Below are 15,779 nucleotides of genomic sequence, written 5' to 3'. Positions count from 1 at the left end.
TCTTGAGAAAATGTCTCATAAGTTTAGGGAAATGGGTGAAACACGGCTTAATTTTCCACAATTCACATAAATGTGTGATTATCTTGGCATATTTTCAGTTCACACTCACAGCTAAGACAGGCATCCTGCCTCCTAGCTATTTAAAGAGATGGGTGGCGGCCTTGCATCGGACATTCACTGGATTCTGAAACCTTTTTTCGCATAATAAATTATTGTCTTTTAAAACAAATTTACTGCGCGTATAAAGCAAGCTGTCATTTTTAATTAACCCCTCACCTTCACACTCCCCCAAAAAGTAGCGGGGAGTGAGCGCGAGCACGTGCGCACATGCACGCGCGCACACAGACCCGTGCATTTCAATGTAGCTGAAAGTAAACGTTAATCGAGTCATAGGAGTCATACGAGTCATTTTATTCGGACGTCATGCTGCGCATAAAGTCTATATCCGGGAGTTAATGTTAGTGCTGTAGGCATAGACTATACTGGACTTTGTCAACTCAATGCTTTTCTTTGAAGTTTACACAGACACATCTACACAAGTAGGCTATAGGCCAACATTAATTGTTTCCGTTTGTCTACAAAAGCCTGCCCAGTGAGCTTTGTCACAAACACAACAGGCGATGGTTGAGAAAGTCACACCGCAACAATATTTTGTCTGTCACATCGCTGAGCTACTCTGTTCTTAAATAGCCAATTTCTCGATGACGTGTTGCGCATGATGAATATTTAAAAAAAAATCAGTAGCCTAGAGAAACCTAGAACTACAAGAGTCACCTCACAGTCTAACCCTAAAAACAAGTCTTGGAATGAGTGAAACGCTTACCTCTTGGAGAACTGGCGTGCGAACTCAATTCTGCAATGAAAGGAGACATTGAACCTTCGTGTGAGAATACATAAAAATATCTGTATGCATTTAAAGAAAATACCAAATCGTATCTTGTATGACAGTCAGAGCAGAGGCTGCACAACGGATGATTGACGGGAGGGTTTTTGGTGTTTCTGTCTGCGGTCGGGCCTCTCATTGGCTGACTTCATCCCCGGCTATGAATGCAGCTATTAGATTGGCTGCGCGTCCTCGCCAGCTGTACTTCAAAGAACACGCTCTCTACAACTAGGTAGTGTTGGGAGCTGCGAGCCAAGAGAGAAACCGTGTGACCCGAAGCGCTGTCTATCTTCTAATTGGACACATACAGCATTGAAATCGTTAACAATCCCATCATAGCACAGACCCTGGATATGGCTACAACTATACTTGGGGTGAGTGATTTTGTATCCGTGCGTAAAAGTTGTGCGTAAAGTTATTCCAGCGTCTCCTCTGCCACGAAAAAGTATCAGCTACTTTTATAGACGTGCGTAAGCTATACTTTTGGGCTTTACTGTTGGTGTTTATTGTTCCTTGCTTCTGTTTATCCCAAAAACATCATTTTCACTGTTGGAAAAGCTTGGCGGCATCTTAAACATGGTCAAACTTTCGAGTCGGCATTCTAGGCTATCCATTGACATGTTTGATTCAGTTATTTTCAGCAACTCGATAAATAACATTTTGTTAAAATCGTTATTCCCTACACTCCTATATTTTTATATATTTTATTACTATGCGTGTTAAAACAAACACTTCAAACAAAGCACTCCAGCGGCTAAGAATCTCCCCAAACAACATAGGCTATTTCTAATCACTTCTAAGTCTAGCATAATAATTGGAGTTGAATTACAATGTATTAGTTGAAATCTTGGTTTTGTCGAGTCGCCATGCAGTTATCCAGAGCAGAGAACTTTTCAACTGTAGCTGTTATTGTAGCCTATAATGCATGATTTTAAGTAAAACTTTTTGTCTCTTTCAGGAAGAGCCACGTTTTGGAACTACCCCTCTAGCTATGCTGGCTGCAACTTGCAACAAAATTGGTAACACCAGTCCTCTCACAACTTTACCTGATTCGAGCGCTTTCTCCAAAGGTGGATTTCATCCGTGGAAAAGGTCCTCCTCCAGTTGTAACTTGGGATCCAGTCTCCCCGGGTTCGCAGTGGCAACAAGCCGCGCATCGACAGGACTATCATCGACTAGTGGCACAGGCAACAGCGCCTTTTGCTTAGCCTCCACCTCCCCAACCTCCTCTGCGTTTTCCACAGAGTACAGCGGTCTGTTTTCCAACTCCACCAGCGTCACATCTCAAGACCCTGGACAGTCTGCGTTTATCTCCAAAGTCCACACATCAGCAGAGACTCTGTACCCGAGGGTGGGGATGGCACACCCGTATGAGTCGTGGTACAAGTCCGGTTTCCACTCAACAATTTCTGGCGACGTTGCCAACGGTGCGTCCTCGTGGTGGGACGTCCACACTAACCCGGGCTCCTGGCTCGATGTCCAGAACCCAGCCAGCACCCTCCAGACCTCTCTGCACTCCGGGGCGCCCCAGACCATCCACTCCCAGCTCAGCGGCTACAACCCGGACTTCTCCACGCTGACCCACTCGGCATTCAGCTCCACTGGAATCAGCCCGTCCGCCTCTCACCTGCTGTCGACCGGTCAGCACCTGCTCACACAGGAGGGCTTCAAAACGGTCATCCCCACGTACACGGACGCGTCCGCCGCCAACGCCATGATTTCAGGGGCCAGTTCGGGAATAAGTAGCTCTTCGAGGTCATCCAGGAGGTACTCCGGCAGAGCAACATGTGACTGTCCGAACTGCCAGGAGGCTGAGCGGCTAGGACCCGCGGGGGCCAGCCTCCGGAGGAAAGGACTGCACAGTTGCCATATTCCCGGTTGCGGTAAAGTGTATGGCAAAACGTCACACCTCAAAGCGCATTTGAGATGGCACACCGGCGAGCGGCCTTTTGTCTGCAACTGGCTATTTTGTGGCAAAAGATTCACGAGGTCCGATGAGCTCCAGAGACACCTGCGCACCCACACCGGGGAGAAAAGGTTTGCTTGCCCGGTGTGCAACAAGCGCTTTATGAGGAGTGACCATTTGAGCAAGCACATCAAAACGCACACGGCCGGTGGAGGAAGCAAAAAGGGAAGCGACAGTGACACCGACACCAGCAACCTGGAGACCCCGAGGTCCGAGTCCCCAGAACTTATTTTAGACGGGGTAAACCCCAGAATCACTGTTAAGGATCCATCTCCTCACGACGAGCCCTAGTAGCTCCTGTAACTTGTAAGATCAGCCAACATCACACCAGATTCAAAACTGCACAGCAATGAAAACGGGTCTAATCTGAAAGACAATAATGGGAGATAATATTTCAGGAGGTGTAGCAAAGCTTAAAAAATGTTACGCGTAACGAACAAACCCGTATAAAGAAAATACTGAATGATATGGACATTTTAGACGAGTGAAATGGATCTTTGCTATAAGGGTGCGCGCGAAACCTGTTGAACTTGGTTGGACAATGTGAGTTCCATCTTGTATATGACGGCTAACATGTGTTATTTTACTGTAAATGTTATATGATTGTTTTATTCGTGTTTGGTATCCTGGAAATCAGGGAGTTTACTTTCGACGCACTTTGTGGATATGTATGTACACAGCTTTTTTTTAAACTTTGGTTAACCATTTTATTTCTTTGCTAAAAGAAAAAATATATATATAAATGTTTACCTGTATAAAGTCACACGTATAAGCCTTTCATTTTATCGTAATTAAAAACATCTTTAAAAAAAATCAACCGAGGCTGTAATTATGTGATGTAGATTTGATCTTATGTTGCCACATAATTTTTCTTCAGGCCATAATAAAATAAAAATAAATTCTAGCTTGTACAAATTTATATGACCAAAATCTCAATGTTATTGAAAAAGAGCACATTTCGTAATCGTACCTTGACTTTGACTATTTCCTCTATGGAATAAATCAATGGTTAATGCCCCGGAAAAGACATTTCATGCCCAAATGAAAATCTTGTTAAATGGTATTAATTATGACTTGGAGCACATCACAGCCCCATGTGTCTTGTATTTGCGATTAGGGATTCGTGTCTTATCAAATATCTAATTAATCTCCGAGACGTCTTTTGTTCAATTTCACTTTATCTGGGGGTTTCCAAGGGGGTTTGATGACAAAGGTCCCTGAATATTTATTCTAATTGTCCAAATTAACTGCTTTAATTTGCATACCAAACGGTGGCCTAAGAATAAGGATAAGGCATCTTTCTCTTTGCCAGAAGCACTAGATGTTATGGGAACAGTTTTTTAAACTTTTGAAAAAGAAGGGGCAAAAAGCCACATGCAAATTTTGAATTTGAAATGCTCTTTGCTCAGCGCAGTCAAATGGTGCCTGCATGTTATTTAAATATCAGTGGCCCCGTATTGAAAGGGTTCAAGGATGCTCTCTGACTTCTTTGTGCTTACCCAGTGCAGCGTCCGACTCTCAAAGAAAAAGCCGGGGAATAATTACAGCGTGAGTCCGGGCCTGGGAATACGTCAGGGAAAAGCATCTCATCCAGACACTCTTTTTTTTCAAGAGGAAGTTAAATTGACCAGAAGGCAATAGAGGGAAATTATTTTCATTTCCTTTTGTGCAGCCGGCTTCAAGGAAACTGTCACATAGTGAAAACTATCAAATTAGAATGACAATTTGAATTTCATCAATATATAAAAAATACAAGCAGCAACAGAAAAATATAAAAATGTAAAATTTTAGCAATCTACATACAACAGAGACAATTTATTTTTATAGTATTTTCCCCCTATAATAAAGACTGAATGGTGTCCAATCAGTTTTATTTTAGGGCAGCCAATTAATGAGAACCTGATAATATGGAATAATTGGGGCTATTTTAGATTATGTTTCAGGTGACTTAAAATAGAGAATAAAATAAGAGTATTTTTTTTGGGCTTTGCCAATCAAATTTAAATGTCAACAAGACAGTAATGCCTGGTGCATGGTGGGATGAGCATTTGCTGCAGGAGAGCGGTCAGTGATTGATGTGTTTTTTCTCGGCCATGCCCTCGCTGGGTATTTGGACAGAAATCATATTCGTTTTATAGGCCACAATAAGCGGATATCAAATTTTAGTTTTGTTTTGTTTTTTAATCTGGAGGCCTGGGTCAGAACGAGTTTTAGTCCTTACAGGTTCATGCACTTATCCTGCCATCATGTCATGACACCCAGTCGAAGACTGCGGCCTGATAAATTAATGTGAATAATAATAATGATAATAATAATAATGTGGGTATAAGGAATCCTATGCATGAACTAAATTCAAATACATTTAAAATGTATCAGCATACACACTCACGGTAATCAATCAAGAAACATCCACATTTCTAGTCATTATTTTCACAAGGTCCATGCATCATGTTGATCATCTGCCACAAACAAAACCAGCAAGTTCTGATGGTTAATTTAATCAACAAATAAAGTAATCTATCTCCGAGAATGGGCTACATGACTGTCGCCTACAGTATATATAATGCAAGATTTAGTCACCCTACAACAATGAAAACATGGGATAAATTAGGGTACTGCAACAAAAACTATATGTAAATTGGCTAGTGGCCAGCTAAGCATGCAAACTAATGCTTACACCCATCAAAAGGCCTTAGGTGCAAATTATTTATACTAGTAATCCATTAATTTAGACATATCCATACAGGGCAACACCAGTGTGTGATGGTGTCTCAAGCTATTTTCTGCAGACTGCTTCCCTCTACTGGAAGAAGAAAAGACCTGCACACAAAAATGAGGCGGTCACTCTTGCTTGCTGTTAAAATATCCCTTAAAAAAAACCCCAAAGAACATTCAAAACATTACACAGTTTTGTCCAAGAACAGATGCGGAAAAAGAGAGTCATGGGGTAAAAAAGAAAGAAAAACTAAACTAAAATCAATGAGTCAGGGCAAGTCAGTGCCTCCTCTCTCTGTCTCTGCTCCTCTCCCTACTCCTGCTTCTGTGCCGGCACTCACTTTCTCTCCTCCTTTCCCTGCTCCCACTCCTCCTGTCTGCAGCTCTGCCCTTCCTTCCGTCTGTGCTCCCCCTGTCCCTCTCTCCACCCCTACTGTCTCTCTCTCCAGCTCTGCCGTCTCTCTCCCCACCTCCTCTGCTGTCTGTCTCTCCACCCCTGGTGTCTCTCTCTCCACCTCTGCTGTCTTTCTCTCCACCCCTGCCGTCTCTCTCTCCACCTCTGCTGTCTTTCTCTCCACCTCTGCCATCTCTCTCTCCACCCCTGCTGTCTCTCTCCCCTCCTCTGCAGTCTCTCTCTCCACCTCCTCTGCTGTCTCTCTCTCCACCTCCTCGGCTGTCTCTTTCCCCTCCCCTGCCGTCTCTCTCTCCACCTCCTCTGCCGTCTCTCTCTCCACCTCCTCTGCCGTCTCTCTCTCCACCTCCTCTGCCGTCTCTCTCTCCACCTCCTCTGCCGTCTCTCTCTCCACCTCCTCTGCCGTCTCTCTCTCCACCTCCTCTGCAGTCTCTCTCTCCACCTCCTCTGCTGTCTCCCTCTCCACCTCCTCTGCTGTCTCTCTCCCCTCCTCTGCCGTCTCTCTCTCCACCTCCTCTGCCGTCTCTCTCTCCACCTCCTCTGCCGTCTCTCTCTCCACCTCCTCTGCCGTCTCTCTCTCCACCTCCTCTGCCGTCTCTCTCTCCACCTCCTCTGCTGTCTCTCTCTCCACCTCCTCTGCAGTCTCCCTCTCCACCTCCTCTGCTGTCTCTCTCCCCTCCTCTGCCGTCTCTCTCTCCACCTCTGCTGTCTCTCTCTCCACCTCTGCTGTCTCTCTCTCCACCTCCTCTGCTGTCTCTCTCTCCACCTCCTCTGCTGTCTCTCTCCTCTCCTCTACTGTGAGGGTTCTGTGACCTGCTCCTGTGCTGAGAAGAGCCCTTTTTCTGACTCTTGACTCGGCTCTCGCCCCCGGTGCCGTTATCATGACATGACTCTTTTATCTTGTCCTTCTTTCTCTTTTGGCTCTTTGACTTGCCGTGGCTGCTCGAGTCGGAGTCACTATCGCTGCTGCTATCGGAGGAGTCACTCGAGCTGTCACTGCAATGCTTCTTCTTGTGCTTTCTCTTGCTTTTCTTTTTCTGTTTTTTGCTCTTCTTCTTCTTCTTTTCCAGGCGATCAAGTTTTCTGTAAAGGAAGAACACAAATATTTCCTATAGAATTGACATTCCAAAAAAGACAGCTGATTGATGTGTTCTGTGTGTAACACCCAGATTTCAATGGAAAACACAGCACCGGTGGAGAGCAATGTAATTGATGCAGAATTGAATTGAACTGCCAAATAGAATAATGAACCATCTTGAGATCAGAAAGCAGGAGCCAGGAGTCAAGCAAATAGTCTTAAATCAATGTATATATCTCTGCAGAGAGATGTACATTCATGAAAGCATACAGGTTTACATGAGAATCGACAGACAGTCAAAGATTCTTATAGAGAGGGCACACATGAGAAAACATCTGTTGACTTCCATTCTGAAGGCAGCCCATTCTAGACTCAATCTATCTGTTATCATGACCCCCGTACACAGGGCATAGAGTGGGAGAAAGAGGAACTGCAAATTAGCTGCATGATTCTGGATAAAATGAGAATCACAATTTTCTTTCTCTGAATTGAGATCAGCATTTATTGGACTTATTTACCTGATATGAAAAACAACACATTTATTTTAATCAATTATTGGGATCATCATCAACTTTTATTATTCTACTTTATTATTGAAACATATTGATGTAAACAGATTATTCATATTATTGTTAATGCTGTTGTTATTATTTGTTTATTATTTGATTATCACACTAATTTCGCTAAATGGCATAGGTAAGGAGGAGGTAAGAGTCTCCTTCAGTACCTGGGCTAAAGCCTCGCCTGTGTGATCCTCGGGGAGAAACACAGTCTGTAGGTACGAGTTTTCATGTTGAAGTCACGTCGATCAAATGGACCATCAGGCTCATATATGTTTCCATAGTTCGGCTGGACCATAAATCTGTCGTTGTCGCAACATTATATACTCTTTGTTCTGCTGATTGTATAGACCAGGTAATGCAACATTTGAAAAGTAGTTGCGAGAGGGCATTGAGTAGCATTGAGTAAATCCCTCGTTTTGCAGTGTTGATGGGAGCCATATCTTACACTGCTTGCAAAGTTGCCTATGTGTCGTCGTCTTGTTTGAACCAAAAACACCTTCCACACAGCAGAATGTGAACCATTTCTGCTGAATACTCCGCCTCCTCGCTGCAATGTGTTCACTTCGTCACAAAAGTAGTAGCGCTTGTTTTGTTGCAGCTGATGTCCCGAATTAAAATGCGGCAGAATTGACGTCATTTAGAAATGACATTGGCGCTAGGTATGAATTGAGATCACGATTTTATTTCGATTAATAGTGCAGCCCTACTGCAAATGTAGACTACAGGTTATCTGAATGTGTGTATCTATGCATACTAGTATTAATAACTATGTGTAACTTAAATGAAAATGCATATGAGGACATTAAACTATTGATTGTCTAAATAAAGGCTAATGTGAGTTAAATTTTCCACGTCAGCAATATTCTAATGAATATGTATTATTCAGTGTTCTTCCATGCCTGAACACTTTCTTTCTTATTTGTTTCTTGTATTGCGTTTGAAGATGTCATGAGTCTAATTTGGGTGATTGTTTTCACTTCAATTGATGGTCTTCGTTCTGAAAATTCTGCAACCCTTTGGTCTTATGAACTCTTAAAAAAAATAAAAAAAAAATAAGGAAGTACGGTAATATTGTCACGATAATTTCAATTTCAGACTAGTCCTTTAAACTTTAACAATAGATATTGTGAATTATGTTGCACTTCTACCTGAGGAGCTTCTGTTTCTGCTTGGTTGTCAGTGACTTCAGAAACTCCACCTCAGGATCCTCCTCTTCTTCACTGGACACATAATCCTATCAAAGTATCAGCAAATCAACAGACAACAATGACATTAAAATAGACGGGTGTATATCAATGCTAATCCACTAAAATGCATACAATTTGTTGCATGGGATGTGAGCAAATCTATATAGCATTATATCAGCACAACACCTTTCAACAGTGATAAAAACCTGTTTCATCAAATCTAATTACTTGCCTAATGTTGCTTAGACTGGAATAGCTGAGTGTTTTACCCCAATAAATGGCCTCTTTTATTTAGGCAAGGGACATACCAAGGATATTGTTTGTCTTTCTCTTTCAAGGGGACTAGGCCTGTGTGTGTTAAGATGGGAGTGTAAGACAGACAATTACCTGTGCTGGATCACAGACAGTAGCATTCCTACCAAGGACACATCTTTTCAGGGCAAACCCACTGTTTCGCATCTCCGCCATTAACTCAGAGGGGTGCATTGACGGACCTGTTAGCACAAATCACAGCCTCAGAGCCACATTGACGTCAGCCCATGCCAACCGCTACCTCCACAGTGGGAATTTCAGGGGTGGCTTTGTTAACACAATGGATCATCAAATCAACTCACTCCACTTCCGGCTGAGCAAATCATACAATCATTCTCTGCCAAATCAGCAAATCAGAATACACAGTAATTGCATTTTTTTTCTCCCAGCACAGGAGGGGCACGATTACAGCACTCCATCAACACCATGGACTGGACAGAGTAAACATATGACTTTACTACTCAAGACTGGGAGCTCCAACTGAAACATGAGAGGGGAAATACAATCGAGCTGTCTCCAGCAGCCTGAGATATATATTTTTTAAATATCAGACAAAATTATTTTACAGTTTTTCCAGTGCAAAATTAACACTGACACATTTAAAAATAAATCAGCATTCTATGGAACCCATATTAAAAGGTGAAAAAAAATATAGAAATATATATATATAAAAAAAAGTACAGCCACAGTCTGATGTGCTGGCCACTGATCAGCTCCACTGGAATGGTTGGGATTATGGGCCTTGCTCAAGGGCACCTCAGTGGTGGTAATGAGGCAAGCGCTGCCTTTTCACTTTCCCCACCCAGATTTATCCTGCCGGTCCCGGGGATTGAACGGACGACCTTCTGTCACAAGCTTGCTTCTCTAACCTTTAGGCCACCACTATTATTGTATTGATTATACTTGAAATATATTGTTGATAATGCAGCTCGGACTGTTAGTATTATGAAGTACTCTCCACTAAAGCCTATGTATTGTATGCACCAGACCAGTGCTTACTTTACAATTTAATTCAATAGCATCAATATAGAATAGGTAGTGGTTTATATCATAAATATTACACAATGTTACGAGTAAAAATGCATGGTTTGTTCAAATGACCATGCATAAAAAAATAAAAAAGCAGCGTAAAATGTCTTGGCTGATGACACGGTTTATGACACTTATGATATACTCTACCTGCTTCTTCCTCTGTGGGCGCAGAGCTGGCCTGGATACCAGAAAGCCCATAGAGAGGACACTCTCTGTCTGTGTTCACATGGCCCCATTTGTGACATTTGATACATTTCACATTGCGCACCTGGAAGGACAGTAGACATTAATATCTGTGTTCCACCAGTCTGAATTTTACAGAGGCATGTTTGACATGAAATCACATCCTATTGGCCTGGGAACCTGATGAATCTGCCAGCTAGCTCATGTTTAATTTGTTGTGGCAGCTGCAAATCCACATGTGAATTGGTCTGGCAATGCCAGGCTAACATTCTATATGGTCATTTAATAAAATCCAATGGCCATGTCAACACCTCAAAACAAGGCAAAAACAACTAGAACGACCGCAACGCGGACTTATGCCTCCAAACTTATGCCTACAAACATCGTACGGACGTACGGACAGCCGTACGTACGTACGTACGGACGGACAACCCGGATCCATAATGCCTCCGGCCTGGCTATCGCCGGCGGAGGCATAAAAACATGTCTTGCATCAAACCCAAGTGGAGCACAGGGGAATTTACCTCATTAATCAAATAAAACTTTTGATTCATTAGAGAAGCTCCTTTTTACATTTTTGAAAATTCCTAATGTATATATGGTTCAAAATGCATAATACATAATACATAAATTTTTCCAATTCAAATGGTAAATGATTTGCAACTGATTCTGACACTGAAACATCGAATTGGAAAACGCATATTGTAACTTTATATAGGTATTAACAAAATGGAAAATCCTTGAAAGATCACCACACCTGGATCCCAAATGGCTGGTCTCTAATAGTCATGTCATCCTTTGCATACCTATGAGAAAATTGAAAATAAATATTACTCTGACACAGCACTGGTCTACATACTGCCAAGATTTTAATGGTGAAAATGTCTGTGTAAAGATCTAGTATTTACTTCTCTCGAGGAGCCCCCTTCTGCCACTCAAATTTGTAATCTGACTCTCCCTCCTGAAAAGAGATGCATATTAGTTGTGAATTGTAATATGTAAACCTTTCAGGTAACAATTTAAAACGGGTTCAATCAGAACATGTCATGTCAGTTGTGTTGGTTCATAAGTTACTCTGCTGTACCTCTTTTGTTTCCTCTTCAGGGCAGACATGAAATGAGAAAAATGAACAATTAATGTGCGGTAATGCATGATTTTCTAAACAATCAGAAGTTTAAAAACGGGAAAAAAGAAAAAAATTTTTAACAACCGTCAGGAGAATTCAGCTTAAGTGACTGTTATGATTTACCTTTGGATGCTCCAGGTGGAGCTTCATACATGAAATTGAGACCATTTTTTACACGGTCATCCCCCATCAACAATCTAGAGTACAACAATGAGAAGTTAAATGTCAGTACAAAGTGAAACATAAAAATTTAGCCAAACAAAATAAAGTAGGAGGAGGTCTTCAGAAAAGGGCCATAGCCCTCCATTCTGAGGGACTACAGATAACAGCCGTATCACTAAGTTCATGCTAAGTGCAGGTGACAGAGGTGCCCCCCAACACTAAGTCCTTTTAAAATTAGACTTAAAACATTTTGTTTTTACTGTTGTGTGGTCGGGCTTGTAAGAGACACAAGGCTATGTCCGTTGGTAGGGAGCTATAGGTCGCAGTCGCTCTGTCCACATTCGGGTGGTAAACTGCAGTTTGCACATGCGGAGAACTGCAGTTGGCCAGACACACACACACCACGGCATGAAACATTGCACACAACGCTTCGTCACTTTTTTCTCCAAGTGTGTGTGTACGCTTCCATCATTCTCCACAAATGCCCCTATATTGCAAGACAGCGAGCTCTCCGCAGCGGCCGAAAACAGCACCTCTTGGCCGGCCTACAGACTCACACAGCATGCAGAACACACTGGGAATGACAGGTGATCCAGTAAAATAGATAGATAGATAGATACCGTAAATACTTTATTAATCCCGAGGGAAATTCAGTTGTACAGCAGCTTCCAGTTGCACATACAAATAACAAAGTACATATGAAGGATAAAAATCATGTTAAAATACTAAAAACGAAGAGATAAAAAGATAAACAAGATAAAAAAGTTAGGAGAGCCAGTCCTGGAACTAAGAACTAACTAAGACATGGAAATAAGAGAGAAGACAAGTGCCTGTGCCTGTGCAGTGTGCAAACATGCATAGAGAAAGTGCCTGCAGTACATACACAAATAAATACTAAAGCCTCAAGTCTAAAGTCTCAAGTCTCAGTGGCCCAGGTTGCTGGGGCCACGCCCCCTGCAGGTTGCTGGGGCCACGCCTCCACGCCCCCTGCACAATGGGGAGGCATTGTACAGCCTGATGGCCCGTGGAACAAAAGTGTTCTTGGTGCGATCTTTCTTGCAGCCAAGAGAGATCAGTCTGTGGCTAAAGGTGCTTCTCTGGCTGTCCAGAGTGCTGTAGAGAGGGTGAGAGGGGTTGTCCATAATGGCGAGCAGCTTGGCCAAAGACCTTCTCTCCACTAGAGCTGTGAGGGAGTCCAGCTCCATACCGACCACGGAGCCAGCCTTCCTAACCAGCTTGTCCAGCTGTTTAATGCTGCCTCCCCAGCACACTACAGCATAGAAAAAGACGCTGGCCACCACGGACTGGTAAAACATCTGCAGCATTTTACTGCAGATATTGAAGGACCTCAGCCTCCGTAAGAAGTAGAGCCGGCTCTGGCCCTTCTTATAAAGTGCGTCAGTGTTCAGTGACCAGTCCAGTTTGTCATCAAGGTGTACACCTAGGTACTTGTAAGAGCGAACCACTTCCACATCCACCCCCTCAATGGAAACCGGCCGTACCGGAGTCCCGTGCTTCCCAAAAACACACTGGGAATGACAGGTGATCCAGGAAAGGTGTATATTTTATGGAAACAGCTAAACAGGCTCTCTAAAGTGACTGATTTGGTAGGTTTGCAATTTGTATTTGCAAAAAAGTGGCGTGAGTCAGCCTCCGAAACAGAGTCAGTCTGTTTTCCCCCTCCTGATACAAGACTAGGTCAAAACCTAGTATATAGCCTATACGAAACAAGAGGTCGAAACCTAATATATGGCTGGGCCAGATACTATAACAGTGGTTCTCAAAATGGTCCCTGTGGGGGTTCCAGGGGGTCCCCAGTAAAAAAAAAAAAAAAAAAAAGGGGGCTAATTTATTTTTGCTAAAATTCCATCCATAAGTAAAAGAATATATGAATAATAATAATTATTATTAGCTTCTCTGTGTAATAAAGTTTACGTTGTGTGTCTGTGTACGTGACTGCGTGTATCTTTAATGCACGCCCACACCCCAGGTCAGATTGGTCTTAGAATTTGCATTGCAGTGTGTTATGATGCGGGGAAGGTCATGGGCAGGTAATCAAGTCCTGGAACCACCTGGAAAGTCCTGGAAACCACCTCTTGCCCACACCCCAGATCGGATTGGGCTGAACCGGGGAAGGACATGGAAGGTCGTAAAGTCCCGGAAACACCTGGAACGTCATTGAACCCACCTCACGCCCACACCCCAGGTCGGATTGGACTGGATTTTGATAGGCCATGCACGACCAACGCTCTAAATGGATGCAGGCAGCAGGGTACACACACGAATGCAGTAGGCCTGACTACATTGGTCAACATTTTTCATGGCTCGGCCACATACAGTACATACATGCTAGCCCCATAACGTGACGCCCGCTACTGTACTCCGAGATATTCTCGTACAGCAGTCGGCGTCACACAGCGTTAGAATCCTCAATAGGTGGACAAGGCTGTTCAAAAAGCTCTCCTACTCGTATCCGACCTCCGATTGCAGATCCGAAGATATGATCGCCAGCCTAGTGAAGCCCGTAAGTTCGCTGGGGCAGTTAAATGATACTGCTGCGTGAAACAACCATTTAGAAGCAGTCTTTGCACAGCCTGCACTGAATTTACAGCAGGGTGTGTTTGATCTCACTATCATGGTGCACCGCTTGCACGCGGCGAGCAAACAACACATGCGGCTATCAGTGATCAACGCAAATCCAGCGCACCTGGGAAGCAAAACATGTCATGAAATACTCAAACTCCCAAGGTTCCTGTCGGCACTAGGAAGCTTCTCCTGTCCTCAATACGGCACAGGCTGTGCAAAGACTGCTTCTAAACGATTGTTTCACGCAGCAGTATCATTTAACCGCCCCGGCGAACTTACTGGCTTCACTAGGCTGGCGATCATATCTTTCGGATCTGCAATCGGAGGTCGGATACGAGTAGGAGAGCTTTTTGAACAGCCTTGTCCACCTATTGAGGATTCTAACGCTGTGTGACGCGGACTGCTGTACGAGAATATCTCGGAGTACAATAGCTGGCGTCGCGTCACGTTATGGGGCTAACATACATGCATGCAGGCATACATAGTGTGTTGCTTTTTGTATGAAATGTGCTATACAAATACAATTTGACTGGACTCAAATGAAGACCTCCATTAGCTGAGTAAGTTTCATTACCCAAGTGCCCACAAAAATGATTCAGTATGACCATCACTTTCTAAATTAAGCAGGTATTCAGAAGCAGAATTTTCGAGAAACAAGGTTTGTTCCTTCCTAACCTGTTGTTGTAAGTATCCTGCTCTTTCATGTATGCCTGCATAAGGTCCTCCTGCTTCTTCTTGTCGAAAGTCAATTTCTGTTCTGCTATCCATACCTGTAAAATAAAGATAAAGGATACAATACAACCTCTGCATGAAGAATGCCTTTCTAACTAACGTTACTGCTTTTGGGCCAGCTCTTGCCTGCAGCCTGCCTGACACACACTGTACTTTGTATACCTGTAGACATGCTTACTGACATAGCTAGCTAAAATCGACTTAGCAATCAATGTTTGACAAACATAACGCTATTTATATTTCTGTCGTTAAGCGTTTAACGTTACTTCCAACCCCCTCTTTCCATTAATTATTACTCTTTCCAGTCAATTACTCTTCTTGACACAAGGTAAGTTCGTAACATTATATACATTACGCTATATATAAACTACGCTAGCTAGTTGATGACAACATTAGCGTAGCTAGCGTTAGTTAGCACTAGCAGGCTAACCAAACGTTATGTCCGGTAACGTTAGCGTTAGCCAGTAACATTAGCACTCACCTTTTTGATATTTGACTTCGACGCAGGATGGAAATCTTTCTTACACATAAAATTAGCAAATGACTTCCCCATGACTGAACAACTTATATAACGTTAGACTAATGGAAAGCTAACCTAAACGTTACTCGTTAGCAAGTTAGCTGGCACAGAATCGGCTAGCTTCCTCCGCAATGACGTAACGCTAAACAACAAGCAGCAGTGTTGCCAGATCTCCCAGGAGAAACAAGCATCTATGAACAAGCCCAAAACAAATAAGTGAAGGGTACGACAAAGACGGGCTAGTTTTGATTCTAGCTAGCTAGTTGATACTGATGCAGTAGCGTATTGTTTTCCGGAGATGCTTTGAGAGGTTTAACGCTAA

The 15,779-nt window shown here is 43.1% G+C and overlaps 2 protein-coding genes across 2 annotated transcripts; one reads left to right on the top strand and one right to left on the bottom strand.

The window, feature by feature from the left end:
- Positions 1-1,236: 1,236 nt before the first annotated feature.
- Positions 1,237-3,140, top strand: sp9 (sp9 transcription factor; the record flags this gene model as incomplete). Its single annotated transcript, XM_083639095.1, has 2 exons — positions 1,237-1,257; positions 1,842-3,140. The coding sequence occupies 2 exons, from the start codon at positions 1,237-1,239 to the stop codon at positions 3,138-3,140; spliced, it is 1,320 nt and encodes a 439-aa protein (XP_083495221.1).
- Positions 3,141-5,048: 1,908 nt separating this feature from the next.
- On the bottom strand, positions 5,049-15,546 carry cirsr (corepressor of RBPJ and splicing regulator). The gene is made up of 10 exons (XM_083639090.1): positions 15,419-15,546; positions 14,881-14,975; positions 11,581-11,654; positions 11,416-11,429; positions 11,240-11,292; positions 11,089-11,137; positions 10,296-10,416; positions 9,192-9,298; positions 8,766-8,851; positions 5,049-7,059 (listed from the first exon to the last, which is right to left on the bottom strand). The coding sequence occupies exons 1-10, from the start codon at positions 15,488-15,490 to the stop codon at positions 5,844-5,846; spliced, it is 1,887 nt and encodes a 628-aa protein (XP_083495216.1). The 5' UTR covers positions 15,491-15,546; the 3' UTR covers positions 5,049-5,843.
- Positions 15,547-15,779: the final 233 nt, after the last annotated feature.

This window comes from Poromitra crassiceps, assembly GCF_964638095.1.
Source record: "Poromitra crassiceps genome assembly, chromosome: 6".
NCBI classification, from domain to species: domain Eukaryota; kingdom Metazoa; phylum Chordata; class Actinopteri; order Beryciformes; family Melamphaidae; genus Poromitra; species Poromitra crassiceps.
This window is presented reverse-complemented; position numbering and strand designations above follow the sequence as displayed.

What these genes read in the sequence shown, in the direction of transcription:
- cirsr (XM_083639090.1), bottom strand. Translation starts at nt 15,490, where the DNA reads ATGGGGAAGTCATTTGCTAATTTTATGTGTAAGAAAGATTTCCATCCT. An exon ending in ACCAGCCATTTGGGATCCAG is followed by an intron (nt 10,417 to 11,088) that starts GTGTGGTGATCT and finishes CTGTCCTTCCAG; the next exon opens with GTGCGCAATGTGAAATGTAT. An exon ending in GCCCACAGAGGAAGAAGCAG is followed by an intron (nt 9,299 to 10,295) that starts GTAGAGTATATC and finishes TTGTGCTAACAG; the next exon opens with GTCCGTCAATGCACCCCTCT.